Below are 18263 nucleotides of genomic sequence, written 5' to 3'. Positions count from 1 at the left end.
TTGCAAGGAAAGATTGAACATATTCATTCCAACCATATTTTCACACTATCCATTAACAGATTAAAAATATAATATACACATAATTGTACTACCACATTAAAAGGGTAAAATTTGTTTTAATCACATCAGTATTACCAATATCAGTCTCTGGCAAAATATCTTTATATTGGCTATGAGGACAGACAGAATTAGGCTTTGTCATTAAGCACCAAAAACATTTTCCAGAGCATCAATAATTCCCTTTAATTTGCTTTGCCTCAGTGGCTGGTGTGAGATGCTGAGGCCTGCCGTGCGCATGAATAGAAGGTCATCAAACGAAAGGTATCTATGCCAGGTTGACCATTCTGAATGCTGTTTAGAGCAGGCTGAGAGCAACTATATGGGCTCCCAAGAGAGATCTGTTCTCAGAAAGAAACAGATAGTTTGCAGTACAACCAATTCATCACCGCTACCAAAATATTCCTGTACTAAGAGCGGTATAGCATCTAATGAAATCACACAACACAAATACAGAAACAGACATTGTTAATCCAAGCAAAAAAAAAAAAAAAAAAGTACTGGTCTATGACTTTTATACTGAAGAGGTGATATAATATTAGAAATATATGTAACAAATATATATATATATATATATATATATATATATATAAACAAAAAACAAACAAAATGGTAGAAAAACAAACCTATAAGAGTAAGAAAGTTATGTCTACCACAATGTTCTAGTTCATACATTTTTAAGTATTGCAGCATTGCATATCTGAAGGACCATGCTGAATAATTAACCTAGTCATTCCTTTAATAGATATTCAGTATACATTAAATACACTATAACATACTAGTTATGGTCTTAAAATTATATGGACACTCCAATGTTGGAAATTGCCAGAATTAAGGTTTCTCATCATTTGCACACACTGCCAGTGGCTTAAACAACAACAAAGGAACAATAAGAATCAGCCACCCTGAGCTTGACTCCTGATTCTGACTGTGGTCATTTGACAACAAAGACCACAAACAACATAATTGGCCGCATTCAGAAAGGCAGCACTGCTAAGGAGATCAGGCCTTAGGTCTAGTACTCCATTAAGGGGAAAATAAATTGTGGAGCTCTGATCATCAAGTGGCTGGCTTTAAATTAAACAGCAGTGAGAATTAAGAGGGCCAGAAAACAGAAATGAAGTTGCCCCTAAAATAGTAAGCCCCCATCCTGCATTCTTCCACAAATCAAACTCTGCTTCGATCTGTTGTGTTACAGACTGGTATTTTATTCTACCTGTGATAGAGGTGATCTTGCACTACCTGTAAAATGTGAAGTGATTTCTCTGCATCCTAAGGGAAGAGCAAGAGACCCTGGCTCAAAAAGAAGTGCATGGAAGAACATGGGACTAATACCAGACTTTGGAAGTGCTGACAAAAACTCATGAAATACTCCTGACGCCCATATCAGTCCAGCTCTCTTAAACCAGAAAGGGCACTACTGCCACTGTGGCATCACCACCACCGACACCTTCATCAACCCATCTCTACCACGCACCGTAGAAGCTAGAAGAATGCTGAATACAGTTAGCATATTCAGAAATTAAACAATAAACCTTTTAACAAGCTTTACTAAATGCTTCTAAATGGCACTTTTCAGAGACATAACTCTGCTATGGCAGGGTAAGATTTCTGGGGATTGGGAAAGGTACTTTTACCTCTAGACTACACATCCTCCTTTCTAGCCTCTATTTCTAAATATGGAGGTGCAGAAGTTCAAAAAGAAGCTGAGAAAAATTATTAGCAAGAGGGCCTAATTTTCCCCCCATGTTCTTCGAAAGATTCAACTTAGGCAAAGAGTAAGCACAGAGCAGTTTCACTCCTAATATTTAAGATGCAACTAAGTAGAGGCTTAAGTAAAGCGTTAAAGTAACCTTAGCTGTAGGCAGTATTAGCTCCACCTTTCAGTTTTTTTTCTTGAAAACAATGCTATATCCAAAATCCTGTGAATACAATAATTAACAAAAGCAAAATAAAAAACAACCAGCCAAAGTAAGCCACAATGCTTAACTTTCAAAAATTTAGGGTTTGTCCAAACTGGCAACACAGTGTGCTCTAACTCTCACACTAAGGAGTCAGGAATGTGCAAAAACACCCCTGAAATGGGAGCAAGTTATAGCACTGTAAAACACCAGTATGGACAATGATACAGTGCTGAGAGCCACACTCCCAGCGCTGTTAGCTACTCCCCACATGGAGATGGTTTACTTAGAACACTGGGAGACATTTATCCCAGTATTCTTGCTGTGATCGCACTGTAGTTAGAAGTACAGACAAAGCCTTAGTGAATGATATTCTTTGACTAATCATCAGATTAATTCAAAAAGAAAAAAAAAAAGATTTTTATAAAAATAAGCTCAAGAAATTTTTTCTGAGGTAATACTAATGTAACTTTCCGAAGTGACAGTGAACCACTGATACTCTGACACAAAGCAAGTACAATAATGTAAGCAAATCTCTGCTGAACAGGCTACTCAAATGACTGAACTCACATTTAAATATTCGGAAGAACAGATATACCATGCAGGTACCAGATAATAAATCACATTAAAATTCCAGCAAAGACTGTGTTTGACAATTTTTTTTAAACAATATACCTTCACAGGAATTACTGAGTGAATTATTTACTTGTACATTTTGTTTTCCATAGGCTTGTACTTATGATAAATCTCAACCCTTTGTATTCTGCTCTTGTTTATGACTCTCAGACATGCACCATAACACAACATAGAATGATATTTAGTATTTTTGGAGAAGTGTCAGAACTCAGTAAGGATGGTTGGTGGTATGGGGAAAAAAGGAGATAGCAAGAGAGATTCATCAATCTACAAGGCACGGGGATAAAACTTTAAGCAGATTTTTCATTTTCTAAGTTCTAGGAATCCAGAAAGGCTGCTCCAGATAGCACAAGTCTAGCAAGAACATGTTCTTCTTGCATCAGCAGTGGTGTGATTATGTGAAGTAACAAATTAGCCAAGTAAGATTAAAAACACGCTCCATGAAGTTCATTGGAGAATTATGTTCTGTTGCTGCTCTGGAAATGCTACAAGCAACTGTAGCAAATTATGCATGGGGGAATTAAAAAAAAAAAAAAATACACACAGCAGAATGGTTGCTCAGAGAAAGGAGAAATTTCAGCTACTGCAAGCCTAATTTAATTTGTCCATCAAAAATGGTCTACGTACTGATTTTACTGCAGTACCTTAACAGATTCCCTCCATCCTGATGCACCAAGCCACACGAATACTTCAACGCTGCCTATTCGGAAAATAGAGAGTCATAGGTCTTTTACATCTATCACATCACAGGCAGATTCTGACACCCAGTGATGCAAAACTCAATCTAGAAGTCATCTTTATTTTATTTATTTATTTGTCATAATGAACTGGCCTTGGGGATACCTTTGCGGAAACCAAAAATCGAGTCTATCTGCCCACTCCTGAATGGTTAGGGAAAAAAAAACCAAAACTTTATTTTCCATCTCACAAATGAGCTGACATTCTGCATACATGCATAGTGTTCATGCTTGAGACATCTTAAGCGCAAGATAGGTGCTTTTACTTGTTGTGACACTATAGATGAGAAAAACTAGAATATCCAAAACAAAAAGAGCACAAGTAATGGCTTCTCAGTGGAAGATACTGAAGCTTACCATTTTGTCATTAAATCATGGCTAAAACAACAAGAACAGTAAAGAAATATTTCAAACCAAAAGAGCTACACTTTACTGGGAAAAGCTCCAGTTCCAATATGCCACAAAGCAGCAACTTCATCAGCAAAATAGCAAAAAAAAGCAATAGTACACGTTGCACCTCCAAAACCGGCTTTCCTTGGTCCGGCACCATCTCTCATCCGGCAGGACAAGAAATGGTCTTAGACCAGAGGGCTGAGGCAAAGGGGAAACCCAAGCTGGCCTCCTGGAAGACGCAGAGTGGGCAGTGGGCCAGGTCCAGAGCCAGTGGCCCCCTGGCAGCCCTGTGTGGAGCTAGGGCCAGAGACAGCAGGACAGCAGAGGCGCCCAGGGGGCATTCACCACCCCGGTCAAGAAAAATCTCTTGTCTGGGACCACTGAGGTCCCAAGGGTGCCAGACCAGAGAGGCGCAACCTCTAATTTGAAAGTACCAGTATCAATTTCACCTCAGAAATATATGCTCCTCCATTCATGTTAACTGGTAAATACTTTTCTATCTAGATCTACACCATATTAAAGAGTTCAATTCCAACAGCAGTAAAAGATTCCTTCTACTACCTTGGATATTTAGCTCCAGAAAAATCAGGACATATTCTTCCTCTTACATAATAAACCAGCTTCATAATACAAAGATGTCGAGAACTTCCTCAGAAGCCCAGGATGCCATCAACTCCTAATGATGTAGGGAGCACTCAGCGTGTCTTAAGTATGTGCTGAAAATTTTATAGACACAAACCCGAAATGGCTGTTCCACCATGAGGAAGAAAAAAATTTCATAGAAAAAAATGGCTGTTATTTTTCAATACAAAAGAAACAGAATTCCATTGCTGTCCTGTTTGTCTTTCACTCAGGCAATAGACATTGCTTGCACTTATTAATGCTTCTAATTCAGTTTCCTGGTGTGCAATTTAATACATATTGAACCTCTCTCATCTGATACACACTGGTCTGGAAATATCCGTGGTCCAGCAAGAGTTTAGTTAGCCGGATGTCCGCTTACTATGCGTGTGGCCAAGTCTTCTACGGTCCCACAAAGTTTGTTTACAGCCATCAGCTCTGGCTCTCAGTGTTCTGTGCTGTTATTTAGCTCTAATTTAGCCCTAAATGTCTTTTAAGAGCCCAGTAAGCAGTGGAAGTGTTGGTTATGTGCTAGACAACACTGACTGCCCGTGGTTTGACAAATGCTCTGGTTTGGCACTGGTCAGGTCCCAAAGGTGCCAGATTAGAGAGGTTCAACCTGTACTGGAATAAATTATCTTCTCTACCCATATTTCCAAAAGCGAGCAACTCATTGATTGCAACACTAAGAGGGGAGTCATTTTCCATACTGAAAAAAGGAGGAACTTTTCTCTGCTAAGACTCATAGGTTTTATGCAAAGCAGCTTAGTGGGCAGTGAGAATGTAGCATGGCAGAAATTCTTGATTACACTGCCACCCACAAGAGGATGGGAACTAGTTGCTCTAGTTTAGGCAGCTTCCCCAGGGCTATCTCCGTTGCAGTGGGGACCTCACTGCAACTTAGCCGCTCTTTAGTAAGTTTGCCAGTATGTAAGATTAGAATACAATTAGGCTTCATTTATCTGCAAGATGACATTTTAAAATAAAACAACAGAACTACACCATGATTTACTCCGTATTACTTACAGTGCTGATCACAGTCTACTCTGGCAAACACTACTTGATTCCTATCTGGATATTCTTCTTTAATGACATTGGAAGCTTCCTCAAAGATAGGATGCAGCATTTGGCTGAAGCGGCACCTGTTGGAAGTCAAAGAGAGGCAACACATTAATAACTTTCAAACATTTTATTTTTATCATCAACTGAGAAATTACGATTTAGGAAAAAACCTAGATTTGATGAACACCAATCTTCTGATTAGCCAATTATGCAACCAATTTTTTCTTGATGGGAAAAAATATCCCATGACTAAAGGACAGTCAGAAAACAAACTGACATCCCTTCACATTGCAATGCCTTCAGTGCACTGGAAATTGCTTTGCAATGGTTTGAAGCATAAGAAGGAAGTGATGGATTGTAATGTATTGCAATTTATGCACGGCTTTTGCTCTCATTTTGAGAGGTTAAATTTTATTAACTTTTCAATTTTATGAATTTCTCAAATCCCATTTAAAAGATTGTGAAACAGGAATGTTCCAGTATGTTAGCACATGCCTATGATCCAGTAGGTTTGTGTAAAATTAAAATATGTATTTGTGTAGGACTTGGTTGGTTGTCACACGGAAGTCACAGTAACATTTGCTCCTATCCAAGGTGAAAATAAACTCAAACAACATTAGTAAAAGAAATACATGCTTGTGATTACCCCAACAAGTGAATGAATGAAACAATTCACAAAAGACACCTGTAAGATTCAGTAGAAAAATAATAAACACTAAAATGAAGACAGCTTGAGGGCTGCCAGAGTCTTCCATCTACTTAAGCCAACAGAAAGTAAATTCTATTCAGAAAGGCAAAGATTCCTTCTCTCTATTACCCCAAGCAGAATTAACAAAATTTGTTCTTAATTCAAATAAACTGTAAGTAAAATGGTCAAACTCTCATCAACAGTGCTACTTGATTCTCAAATGGTACTCATCACTATACTTATTATCTCAAATGTCAGAATTTAAAATCTCAAAGTTTTACATTTACGATAATGGTGTGGTAGCATGCATCTACGCAGGGAATGTCATGGCTCATTTCTTGCAGTGAGGTCAGATTTTGAAATGAAGTCTTGGGGGTAAAGATTCTCTTTCCAGTTTTGGGAAAAAGGCATGGATGTGAAGGAAAGAGGTTCTACAATCCTGCACTCCTTACAGGACATTTTCATTGCTGTAAAGCTTAAAATGGCCATCATGCTAAGTATGTTAAACCCATTACTTACTTTGCCTTAAATTTAGTTTACTTTCAACTATCTCCACATTTTCTGTTTTTGTTATGCTGCAGAATTTTGTAGCAAAGTACATCTGCATTATATCAGAGGAGCAGCCATGTTAGTCTGTATCCTCAAAAATGAAAAGTCCTGTGGTACCTTGCAGACTAACAGATAGATATATTGGAGCATAAGCTTTTGTGGGCAAAGTCCAATGCATTTAACGAAGTGGGTCTTTGCCTGCAAAAGCTTATGTTCCATTATATGTTAGTCTATAACCTGCATTGTAGAAGCTCCCCGGAGACAGCTGGTAGGGGCAACTCGTTTCAGATTAGATATCTTCCAAAAAATCTCCTTTTGAAAGAGTGCATCCATGCACAAAAAAGTGGATCAATCTTCTCTTTCAATAGAGAGCATCCACACAGCCCCTGCTATTTGAAAAGAACAGGCCAGGGATCAAAAAATCCAGTGCCATGAGGACTCCTTCAAAACAAGGGCCCCGCAGAGCATCTATACATGCTTTCTTTTGAAAGAAGCTTTCAAAAGTAGGCATTCCTCCTGAAAGGGGAGTGGAAGAGTGCTTTTGAAAGGCGTGCCACATTTTTTCAATTTACTTTGAACGCCTTGTGTGTGTAGATGCTCTGCAGGATCTTTCGAAAGAGCTCCCTTCTTTTGAGAAATCTTTTGAAAGAACTCGCTAATACAGACACGGCCACAGAGTTATTTAAGAACAGATCTGTGCTTCAGTTTACAACTTTCAAGTGCAGACCAGCCCTTAGATTCATGATTACCATCCTTTGCCAAGACAGAAATTCTGTAGCATTTGGGAAAGGGCTCTGATTACAAATTTAGAAAATAGTCAATAGGAGCAACTTAACTTATTGCACTGTACTCATTCATGAAACAGGGATACCAAAAGTATGCCAGAGGTGGGTTTTGTGGATTAATTATCTGACATTTGGACAGTGCTTTGACAATAGATCACATTATTATTGTGACAACTCCCTTGCTTACTATTCTGGTTCAACAGCTGTACCAATCAAAAAGAGAGCACAAAAAACACCTCAAACACATGTAACACAGTCCTGAATTGAACAGATACTAACTCCTGGTCTGTGTACAAAGTTGTACCTACTTAGCAAAAGATTTAGCTTTAAACCAATTTAGTTAAGCCTGTGCAATCCTCTGTATGAATACCCACACACTGGTATAAACCTGGTTTATATTGGTTTAGTTTGCAATGGCAAATTTACAAGAACACGCTAAACCAATATAACCAGTGTTAATTACAGACAAAGCCACTTAGTTTAAATTATGCTGGCATAATCACATTAGTCAGAGGTGTGAAAAACCCATACCCCTGACTGACAGAGCTATGCCACAAATTCCCCACTGTAGATGTAGCTACTTCACTGGAAGAGGACTTCTGTCAAAAGTAGCTAATGTTCTCCAGGGAGGTGGTGCTCTTACACAGTCAGAAAGAGTTCCCTCTCATTGAAGGATGTGCCTATACTAGAACTAGGCTGAAGGGGGTACAGGTACTGCAGCATAAATGTACCATAAGCGGGTGCACAGAGATGTTTCTGCTGGTTTAAATAAATCTAGTTTTAACTTGATTTAAATTAAAACTAGTCTAAACATAGAATCTGGACAAATTCTAAGACAGAGTATTTTACCTTAGTATTTTATTGGCAACATATTATACAGAAAAGATGAAATCTTAAGTTTTCAGAATAATTTCAAATATAATTTTAATCACTTGAGCACAGTTAAACGAATGATCAGTAAGTAAAATCTGAAAAGGATTTTTTTTAAAACTACATTAGTTTCCTTCCAAGATACATGTGAAGGAACTCTGAAACTTGGGTGTTTTGCTCCTTTTGCTTGATTTTTATCTTAGGAATGCCAAGTCTAATCTTCCTGAAAGACCTCTGATTTCTCAGAATACTTATTACTATTAGCACTCAAAGCTTAAGTGAAAGAACAAAGACATTTTAAGTTTAAACAGAGCTATCTTCCCCCTTTAATGAATATTAGTCCCTGGAACTAAAGAAAAAACTTGTTTCACAAAATTTTGGAAAACAATGTACCTTCTATAGTTAAAAATAAAAAATTAAAATTAAAATTAAAACCAAAAACAGAAAAAAAAATTTATTTTTCCAGTGTAATTGTCTATATTTAACATCACTTTTCAGGTTGTTAGTTTCACTGGAGTCAGTAAATGCCTATAATGCTAAAAAAACTATAAATATGAAATTTTAAAGAATTTTTAACAGTATGTAGTATTTAAATGGAGCTCTATCAGAAACTGATGAAGCAGGTCTTTGCCCATGAAAGTTTATGCTCCAAATTATCTGTCAGTCTATAAGGTGCCACAGGACTTCTTGGCTCCAAAAAGCCAACAACAGAACACCACTGGTCATTACCTACAGCCCCCAACTCAAACCACTGCAACGCATTATTAAAGACCTGCAACCTATCCTTAATCAGGATGCCACACTCCAGAAGGTCCGAGGTGACAGGCCTGTTCTCTCCTACAGACAACCTCCGAAACTTATGAGGACTCTCACTAATAGCCACAGTCTATACCACAGGAACAACAATCCTGGAACTTTTCCTTGCAACAAGGCCCGTTGCCAACTTTCTCCACATATCCATTCTGGAGATACCATCACTGGACCTAACCAGGTTATTCACAGAATCAAGGGCACATACTCATGTTCCTCAACTAACATCATACATGCCATCATGTGCCAACAATGGCCACACACTTTGTATATTGGACAGACTTCAAACTCTCCTGGGCAAAGAACTAATGGACATAAACCAGACATAAAAGCACTCTTGATTCAAAAACTGTCAGCCAGCACTTTAATAGAGGGGCATTCTGTTAACGACCTGAAAGTCTGTGTTTTACTGAAAAGGAGTTTTCACAGCTGTTTGGAAAGAGAGGCTGCTGCATTCTCTTTTATATTCAACTTTGCCACATTAACACGTAGTTTGAACTGGGATAACAATTTTCTAGCTCATTATAGGGGCTCTTTTACATACTTTGCTTCATCTAATTCTTGACCTCCCACACCCACTTCTGTCCCTCTGCTCTCTGCTTTGCTCACCTTGATAATAATTCTTCTGATTTGTCAACCTTGATTACTATGTTTGGTTCTCTGTGCCTCACATATAGAATCTGTTCTGGTATGGCCATGGTCTGAAGAAGTGGGTCTGTCCCACAAAAGCTCATCACCCAATAAATTATTTTGTTAGTCTTTAAAGTGCTACTGGACGGCTTTTTTGTTTTGATAGTATATAGACTAGCATGGCTATCTCTCTGTTACTACGACTTCTTGGTGTTTTTGTAGATTTTCTTCAAAAAAACAATGAGAAGGCACTCTATGGACGAATAGATATATTGGAGCATAAGATTTCATGGGCAAAGACCAATCTCATTAGATTTTCTTGTAATTAGTCAATTAGATAAATACTAAAACACAATAATTTAAATAATCAGTTAACCAAAAATGCCTGTCTTTCTCAACTGTTCAAATTTCATCTTTTTGTCTCTTGTGATGTCATAATCCCACTAATTTTCTCATTTGGTAATCTTGATTTTCTAATGAAGCTCTCCAAGCCTTTTTATTGTTTGGACTTGGGGAGGAGAAAGAAATAATACCTTTCAAACTATCATTCGTTAGAGAAGAGCGTGAAAATCTAAGTGGATTTTTCCTCTTACAGAAAAAATTTATGTGCAAGTTATGGCAATACTAATTAAATACTTACTGCCATTATCAACAGACTACATTTTTTCTCTGGCAGATGTCCTGATGAAGCACTGCATACATGTCAAGTATTTTTATATATATATTTTAAAAAGTACTGTATCTTTGATTAGAGTGGTAAGACTTGTTATTATAGAACAGGACAATTTCCAACATGCAGTGATTTTAACAGGAAAGAGAAAAAATTTTGGCACTTACCAATCAGCATAAAAATTAACTAAAGCAACATCAGCATTATCTGAAAAAAAAGCACACACACAAAATAATGTCATACTGTGATGCTAACATTTGTTGTGGCACTTAAATTAGAGATTGTTCGGGCCAGAGTACGCATAAGCAACAAGAACAAAAACTTCCAGATTATGGAGATTACAATCTAGTGGCTGTTACACATTTAGTGAATGGGATGAGTCAACTGGAACACTGCTATAAAGGGGCACAGTCTGGAAGGGAAGAGGTGTCATTATGGCAAATAGCTATATTTAGAAAATTAGAGTGAAGTTCTTTGTGTAGAGATACAAAAAATAATTAAGCAATTAAAAAAACAGACATTTGCCATTTGTGACACACAAAAGTGACAAGTTTCTGGATGTCTATCAGACTTCCAAACCAGAGACTACAGTAGTTATATGGGGTGTTAAATGACACACAAAGGCACACATAAAACTGCAAAATGACAAGAACATTTAATATTTGGGTTGCAAAACTCAGTGCTCAAAAAACTCCCATTGACTTCAGTTGCAGAACAGATGAGCACTCTCAGAGATGAAATGAGACCCCAGGGTCTGAAGTCTGGCATCCAGGAAATACGGAACACATGATTAGTGATTACCCATCAAATGTGTTGTTTGCGTGATTTCACCAGCATCACATAGGCATTCTGTGGCTGAGATAAGGACAATTGTGCAGAGCAACACCCTCATTCAGTACACATACAAGGCCCTGCAGACAAAAGCCTTCCTACGCAAATGTGATTAATTTCCAGAGAATGATCATCCCATGCATTGAAGGAGGTAGGGTGCTATGTAAAAATATAGTCTTGAATTAAATTAATATAACATAAGGCATATTTTCAAGTTACATAGGCAATCTTCATTCTGGAATGTCCTGAGTATTCAACGTTGTAACTTAAATGTTCTCTCAGCATAGCTGCCTGTGCAATCTTCTAGGTTAAAAAAAGAGCCTATCATGTGGCATCATATTGACATTCGCATATTCAGCAGAGAGTATTTTTGATCCACTACATATGCTTCTTCTCTTGAAGTTGATGGAATAAATGATAGTTAAGTTGTCATCCTCCGGGTGGACAAACACTAGAGGGGGATTAAACACTTTGCTGGTGAGTTTCATAGATACTTGTCAACAGCACAATATTAAGACTCAGGACCCATTTCCAGGCTCTGTTAGGGTTGTGTGAGCTATTGAGCACAGACTATTTTGTTCGTTCTGCTCAAGTTTTACCCCTTCTATCCTGTCCCTTCCCATCTGTGGCTGGCCCATTTCTCTCTTCCCACCAATGGCTCATCATCCCAGTATTTTTACCCAATCATAGACCAATCTCTCCCCTGAACACACAGACTCCCAGTTCAGTGTCCTCTCCCCTGCTTCCACTGTTTCTCCCACCCACAAACCAACTCCCACTCCCAAGTTCCCTTGCCCAGTGAGTCCCATGTCCTATCTCCCACCTCCTCTTCCTGTCTCTGTGAACCAAAATCTCTCCTCCCAATCTCCTGCTCCTTCTGCTTCCAGTCCTCTTCCCCTCCACATACTTCCCAATTCCTTCTAGGGCTGGAATGATAATTGCTACTCTAAGGAAGTTAATGTTAGAATTTGTACAAAACTGCCTTTTTTTGAACATGCAGTTAATCTTATACTAAAGAGCCAATCATTTTGCTCAGACACTCATATATAGGCACAAGAAGGCCCTCCTGGAGGAACTCCAGGCTGTTTCACTTATTTACCATATTAGTTGAACTATGGACTTTGCATAAGTCAGTAAACTAAGTCAGTTGACCTTTTGGTCCCAGATAATGATAATCAGTTCCATTTTGAACCTGCCTGGTCCCTGGCAGAGGACTGATTTTTGCCATAGCAGACCTATTTTTCGAGACAAAGGAACTGGAAAGTCCAGTGTACTAGATTAATCAGACCTAAAAGCCACAGCCTCTTAAACCAGAAAGAAAGAGTTATTGTGATCTCTCCTCACTATCCTTCTGAGCAGTGGAAAAAATGGGAAGACACATAGCAGAGACACTGTATGCTTTTCCTACAGGTCATTCACCACCCAATACAAAGGGCCTGACAGAAAGAGACCACAGTGTACTTTACTGATGTTCCTAGAGGCATAAGGTTATCCAGTCAACCTGATTTAAAAGGAACGAGGACATTTTCAGGTGTAAAGATCCACTGTGCTTAATCCAACTTTTGCCTGGAAAATCTTGCTGTTCATCTTCCTTTCAGCAGATAGAGCACCTAGAGATAGTAAACTTGGTTTCATCCAAGGCAGAAGAAGTTAGTTTTCTCTGAAGTAAGGATGATTATGTTGTTCCTAGTATATATCAAACGCTTTTTCTATTAGAAGTGGAACAATGTGATGTTCAAGGACGTGACCCTGAACTCTGTCTACATACATGACTGGGTGAAATGTACAGGAGACAGCAGGATTCTTGGGAAGGTCTCATCAGACCCTTGTTTCATTGAAACATGCCTGTGTATGAGGTTAGCATTCTCAAAAGGCTTCGATTAGAACTGGATTTTGTTTCTGTGGCATCACCTATTTTCCATTATGGTTACCTTCATATTCTGTTAACATTGTTCTGAGATGAGACCTTGTACACAATAGTATTCATCACCATCCCAAGTCTGTGACTGAGTTCCTGTCACCACGTGCCCATGAACATCATGTATCTAAGGCACTAAAGCAAAGAAAATTGCTCTGCACAATTGTGGCAAGATCTCTCTGAGTATAGATGCTTGATCCAGGAAGAGAAAAGTTAAATTTCCTTTTTTCCTTTCAAGGAATTATTTAATACAACCAGGACACACTGGGAGTACTTGTCAGATCAAATGGTAGTGACTGAAATCAGGAATGGAGAAGAGGAGCTGAAATCCATAAGCAAAAGGAGGAATTGTCTATGTGATAGTAAATTGGACATGTGAAGTTAAGCCCCTCTCAAGAATTTGGATTCCTGCTCTGTTCATTCCCAATACTCTGTCTACAAATACAATTTGGAGCAGACTATACTGCTTTGACCTGAATTAGATGACTGATTGTTTCCAGTCACATTCTGGCATTTCCATGAGTTGCTTGAGACTAGGAACTGAACAAAGTTCTCTCTGTGGTGGTGATTTGTACTAACACAGCCCAGTAACCCTAATCTTGCAAAGTTCCAGAGTACCTTCTCTGGACAGTGTCCAATGACCTCATTTTAACCATAGCTGTAGGAGGTGATTTGCAGTGATTGGGTAAGCTTCAGGGCAGTAGAGCCCAGTGGTCAGCCCACTTTCCTACCTCGCATGGCCTTTAAGGCTCTGGAAGGCATACGAGAACTTAAAGGCTGATAGAAAGGAAGTGGCCTCAGGAATATATAGTGATGGGAAGACAGAGACACTGCTTCTTTGAAACCCGGGATTGGACAATTGTCCAAGTGAGCAAGGCTAGGTTTCCTTCTTGCTTACCCAATTCGGTGATCAACTAGGAGAAAGAATCAAACATGAAGACTGTCTCCTCTCTCACAAGAGGGGCATACATCAGCAAGAAAGGTTGCTTTCTACACCCTCCAAGCTAGGGGACTAACTAGAAAGGATGTTCAGCTGAAGGAAACTAGCATAAGCCTTGCAGATGACAAACTATAAATCCAGCTCCCAGAAGACTCCTGTCTGAAGGAGGGAAATTCTGAGTGTGATGAAAGGGGCCTAGGATATAACTTCAGCCCCAGAAAGAGGGCTGAGGAGGAACTCTTCTTGTAAGGAGGGAAGTATTGACTACGCCAAACCAGAGAGGTTGCACAAGCTATAACAATAATCCCTGAGAGGGCAGAGGGGAAACCCATTTACAGGACAGGGGTATTGACTGTCTTAAGGCAAATAACAGATAACCATACAGTCCAGCTGCTGTGGAGAGGAGCTGGGAGCAGTTACCTAAAAAAAAACATTAAGAACGACCATACCGAGTGAGACCAAAGGTCCCTCTAGCCCAGTATCCTGTTTTCTGACAGTGGCCAATGAGAAGACGATCTAGAGGTCAATGGCTCAAACGCACACTGAAAAACCTGACACCAAACAGAGAGTGAAGAGGCGGCGCGTGGGTCCATACAGGACTACTTGGGAGCCATGCAGATCACTCTGATGGAACTGAGAGCAGCTGCAACCTTCGTCTCTTCATCCTGCACTTGTTCTAGCTTCCAACAATACAGAAATATCCTTTCCTGTTGTACTTCAGGGACTGCTCCAATTTGCCACTTGCAAGGTATTCCTTTACATAGCATCTGGCAGGGTCTAGAATCATAAACTGACAATTTAGAGGACTCTGAACGGTTTCAGTTTTGCATAAAGTTTCCCACTGTACCACTAAAACAGCTGGTAAGTAATCTGCACCAGTACAGAATCTGAAAGACCAAAGACCCATGAAACTGGTTTGCATCTTCCTTTTCAGACAGAAGCACTTAGGCCATAGGAATTTTAGGCTGGGGTGCAGGGGGAGCATACTTACAATACTGGGCAACAACATTACTATTGTTTGTGAATGCATGTGAAGGCACTCAAGATGTCAGTGATGGATTTTTTCTTTGTTTTATTTTTGGGGGTGAGAGAAAGGGATGTTTGGTCTGATGCCTCTTGAAATTTTTCATGACCAAAGGAAAGGACTAAGCTGATGCCTCCGTTGACTTGGTAACTATTAAGAACCTATATATTAATGACATTTTTTAAAATCACAATGGCCTCCAGTTTAAAACATTCAGTCCCAAACACCAGGGAAGAGCACCTTTGCCATCAGTAGTCACACCAGGTTCAATTTGGAGTGGTGATTGCCAAGGACACTACTGGACTTCTAAAAGTGGCCATACTGGGTCACACCAAGGACCATCTAGCCCAACATCTTGTCTTCTGACAGTGGCCAATGCCAGATGCCCCAGAGGGAGCGAACAGGACAGGGGATCATCAAGTGATCACTCTCCTGTCTACCATTAACAACCTCTGACAAACAGAGGCATTTACCAATTTTATGTATTTATAACAACATGGAGGTCACAAGGGCTAGAAAGAGAGAAATTATTTGCAAAGAAGCCCCTTTACTGTTGACTTTTCTTTTAACATCTCAGAAGCTTGCCTCTCTCATTACTTACCACCCTAGCTACTTCGGATGACTGGGGAGGATAAATGGAGCTGGTATCGAGGCGTTATATTTGTAGAAGAACCCAGAAACAAAAAAAACGTGGACATTAGAGCATGACAACTCACTGTAGAAGGTGATGACAACAGCTTGACCCTGTTCCTAGTCTTTTAGGTATGGCAGGAAATTAGTATTATAGATCCCTACTCATGTACCATGGGAAGTTCAATCTGTAACATTGCTAGTGAACTATACATGCCTCCTAAGTACTTTGTCACAGCACTTGATACCCCGCCTAAAAGGAATCTGTCCTCTAGGCATCTTTTTTGTTTAATTAGATTATGTACTGCCATCTGTTTTAACGGGCATTCAGTCAGCCGGTACTCTCAAATAACTGGCACTGCCACCAGCCGCTACCCCAGCAACTAGTTTTTTTCTTCTGGGGGGGCTATGCTGCTTGCAGGTGGTGAAGGGATCCCATCCCGCCCCAAGGGAGAGGGCAGAGGACAGGTGGACAGAGCATGGAGAGCCATCCCTCCCCATGTGGCAGCATGGACTGGGGCCTGAGCTGATGACCCGCAGTGGGGAGTGTAGAGCAGGCTGCGCAGTCAGAAGCAGCGCTCCAGGGACTGGGCTGCCAAGGGCTTCAGGGAGAGGAGCGCTGCTGTAATATAGCCCTGCTGTCAGAGAACTGGTGGTGCAGGGATCCTTCTCTATTATCCATAATATTTACATATCTGGCAACCTCCCAGTCCCAGGGCTGCTGGATACAAAAGAGTTTACTGTAATGTGATTCCATAACTCTGATTTGGACTGTTCGCCTTCCTCCGTAGGGGAAGGATAATCTCCTATTTTTGGTTATATATGTGCACACCTAGAGAAATCAACATACATCTGTAGCTTGGTCTTTTGTGCAGTGATCTTCCATACTGTACTCTATGAAAACGTGACCAGGGCTGTGCTGCTTTTACTTCTTCTTATAATTCTGCTTAAGAGGAGTCCTGCAACAGTAGGCTCATAATAAACTAGTGTCATCTTGGTAACTACCATACGGTAAATTAAATTTTTTACCTTTGGCAAAATAATAGACAAATACAAAAAGGGGAATAAAATAAAAACCACTAACCACTTAAGTACAATATCACTATAGTCAGCAAGCAGCACTAGATTTCCAAGAAAAACCTTGTGAGGCAAACTAGATTGATTTTAGACAAAATGACGAAGTTACTATATGAGACACAGTGCGTGAGGTAATTTTTTTTTAATTAAACCTACTTCTTTCAGCAAGGTATACAACCTTTCAAGTCATCCAGAGCACTTCCTCAGGTCAGAGTTACTACGTTAACAGAACACAAAGTGAATTTTAGAAAAAAAAAATTGTGTTTGATATCTTACTCTCAAAATTAATCAGAATTGGCTTGAATATGAAAAGTCAGACTGGAAATTGACTGATTTATTACAATAAAAAAGAAAGTTCAAGGCACTGAATTTACTCCTGGGAGAAGTCTGCATCACTGCACAGCGCAAAATTTGTGCAGAATTGATGTTGTGTGAGGAATTCTATTTTTCCCCACAAATTGGGTGCTGTAGAGCACGTGGCAACCACAAAGGGGTCACTGGACCCAGCAGAGCCCACCTCTCCAGCTCAGAAATACTGGACACTGCTGCGGGGAGGGAGAGGAGGACCTCAGGGGTTCCAGGCAGCTGCAGTTTTCAGCAGGTCCTGAAAGAAGGAGGTGGTGTGCAAGAAACTCCATACAAGCCTGGGACCCAGCCTCAGGCTGTTCCTCTCTCTTGATCCCTGGGCTCTGAGGGTGGCGTGTGGAGGGGTGCCTAAACTGGGGTATGTCCTGAAGCTGATCTCTGGGGATGGGTGTGGTGTGGGGGGGTCTGGGCAATGGTGTACTCCTCAGTCGGGCTCTAAATCTAAAGGGCTGGGGTGCAGGGCCTGGGATCGAGAACGCTGCACATATCTGGTGGTAAGAGGGAGGATTAATACCTTGGCTGGGATGTAGGGGACAGAGGGAGTGTCTGGGATTGGAGGAGCAAAGTTTTCTCTCCTAGTGTCTAACTGGTATGTGTAACACACCCAAACTGAGGAGCCCAACAAAAGCGTAACAAAGAAACAGGAACTGGCTTGTCATAAGGGTTACTTTAACTGTCTGCTCCTAGGAGAATCCTTTTAGTAGTCTGTATTGTTAGACATACTTGATGACAGGTCATTTTAAATACATCATCAAAATAATTGAAACTGATGTGATATTTTGTTTGATAAATACAGTATGCAGAATTTTAAAATATTGTATTTCAGATATTTAATTTTTTTGGTGGGTGAAAAGGTTAGGGGACCAAAAAGTCCATGGGATACAGGATAGATAGTCTATCTATGGGATAGTGTGAGATGTAGCCTTATTTAAGATATTCTCTGTCTCTGAAGAGCGTCCCTATGCAGCATTAAAGAGGCTAACAAACATTCACAGATGACATAGGAATTTAAGAGGTCCCAAAGAAACATGAAGTACTTATTGTGAAGGATAAGAGGATGAAATTAAG

The 18263-nt window shown here is 39.8% G+C and overlaps 1 protein-coding gene across 1 annotated transcript in view; it reads right to left on the bottom strand.

Moving 5' to 3' along the window:
• ERP44 (endoplasmic reticulum protein 44) overlaps positions 1–18263 on the bottom strand; it is a 109739-nt gene that overhangs the window by 60168 nt on the left and 31308 nt on the right. The window contains exons 3-4 of the mRNA XM_074987960.1: positions 10577–10616; positions 5372–5487 (exon numbers count right to left, since the gene is read on the bottom strand). Of these exons, the coding sequence (XP_074844061.1) occupies positions 5372–5487; positions 10577–10616 (156 nt within the window). The remainder of the gene's footprint in view (positions 1–5371; positions 5488–10576; positions 10617–18263) is intronic.

The sequence above is a fragment of the Carettochelys insculpta genome, chromosome 2, assembly GCF_033958435.1.
Source record: "Carettochelys insculpta isolate YL-2023 chromosome 2, ASM3395843v1, whole genome shotgun sequence".
Classification (NCBI taxonomy): domain Eukaryota; kingdom Metazoa; phylum Chordata; order Testudines; family Carettochelyidae; genus Carettochelys; species Carettochelys insculpta.
This window is presented reverse-complemented; position numbering and strand designations above follow the sequence as displayed.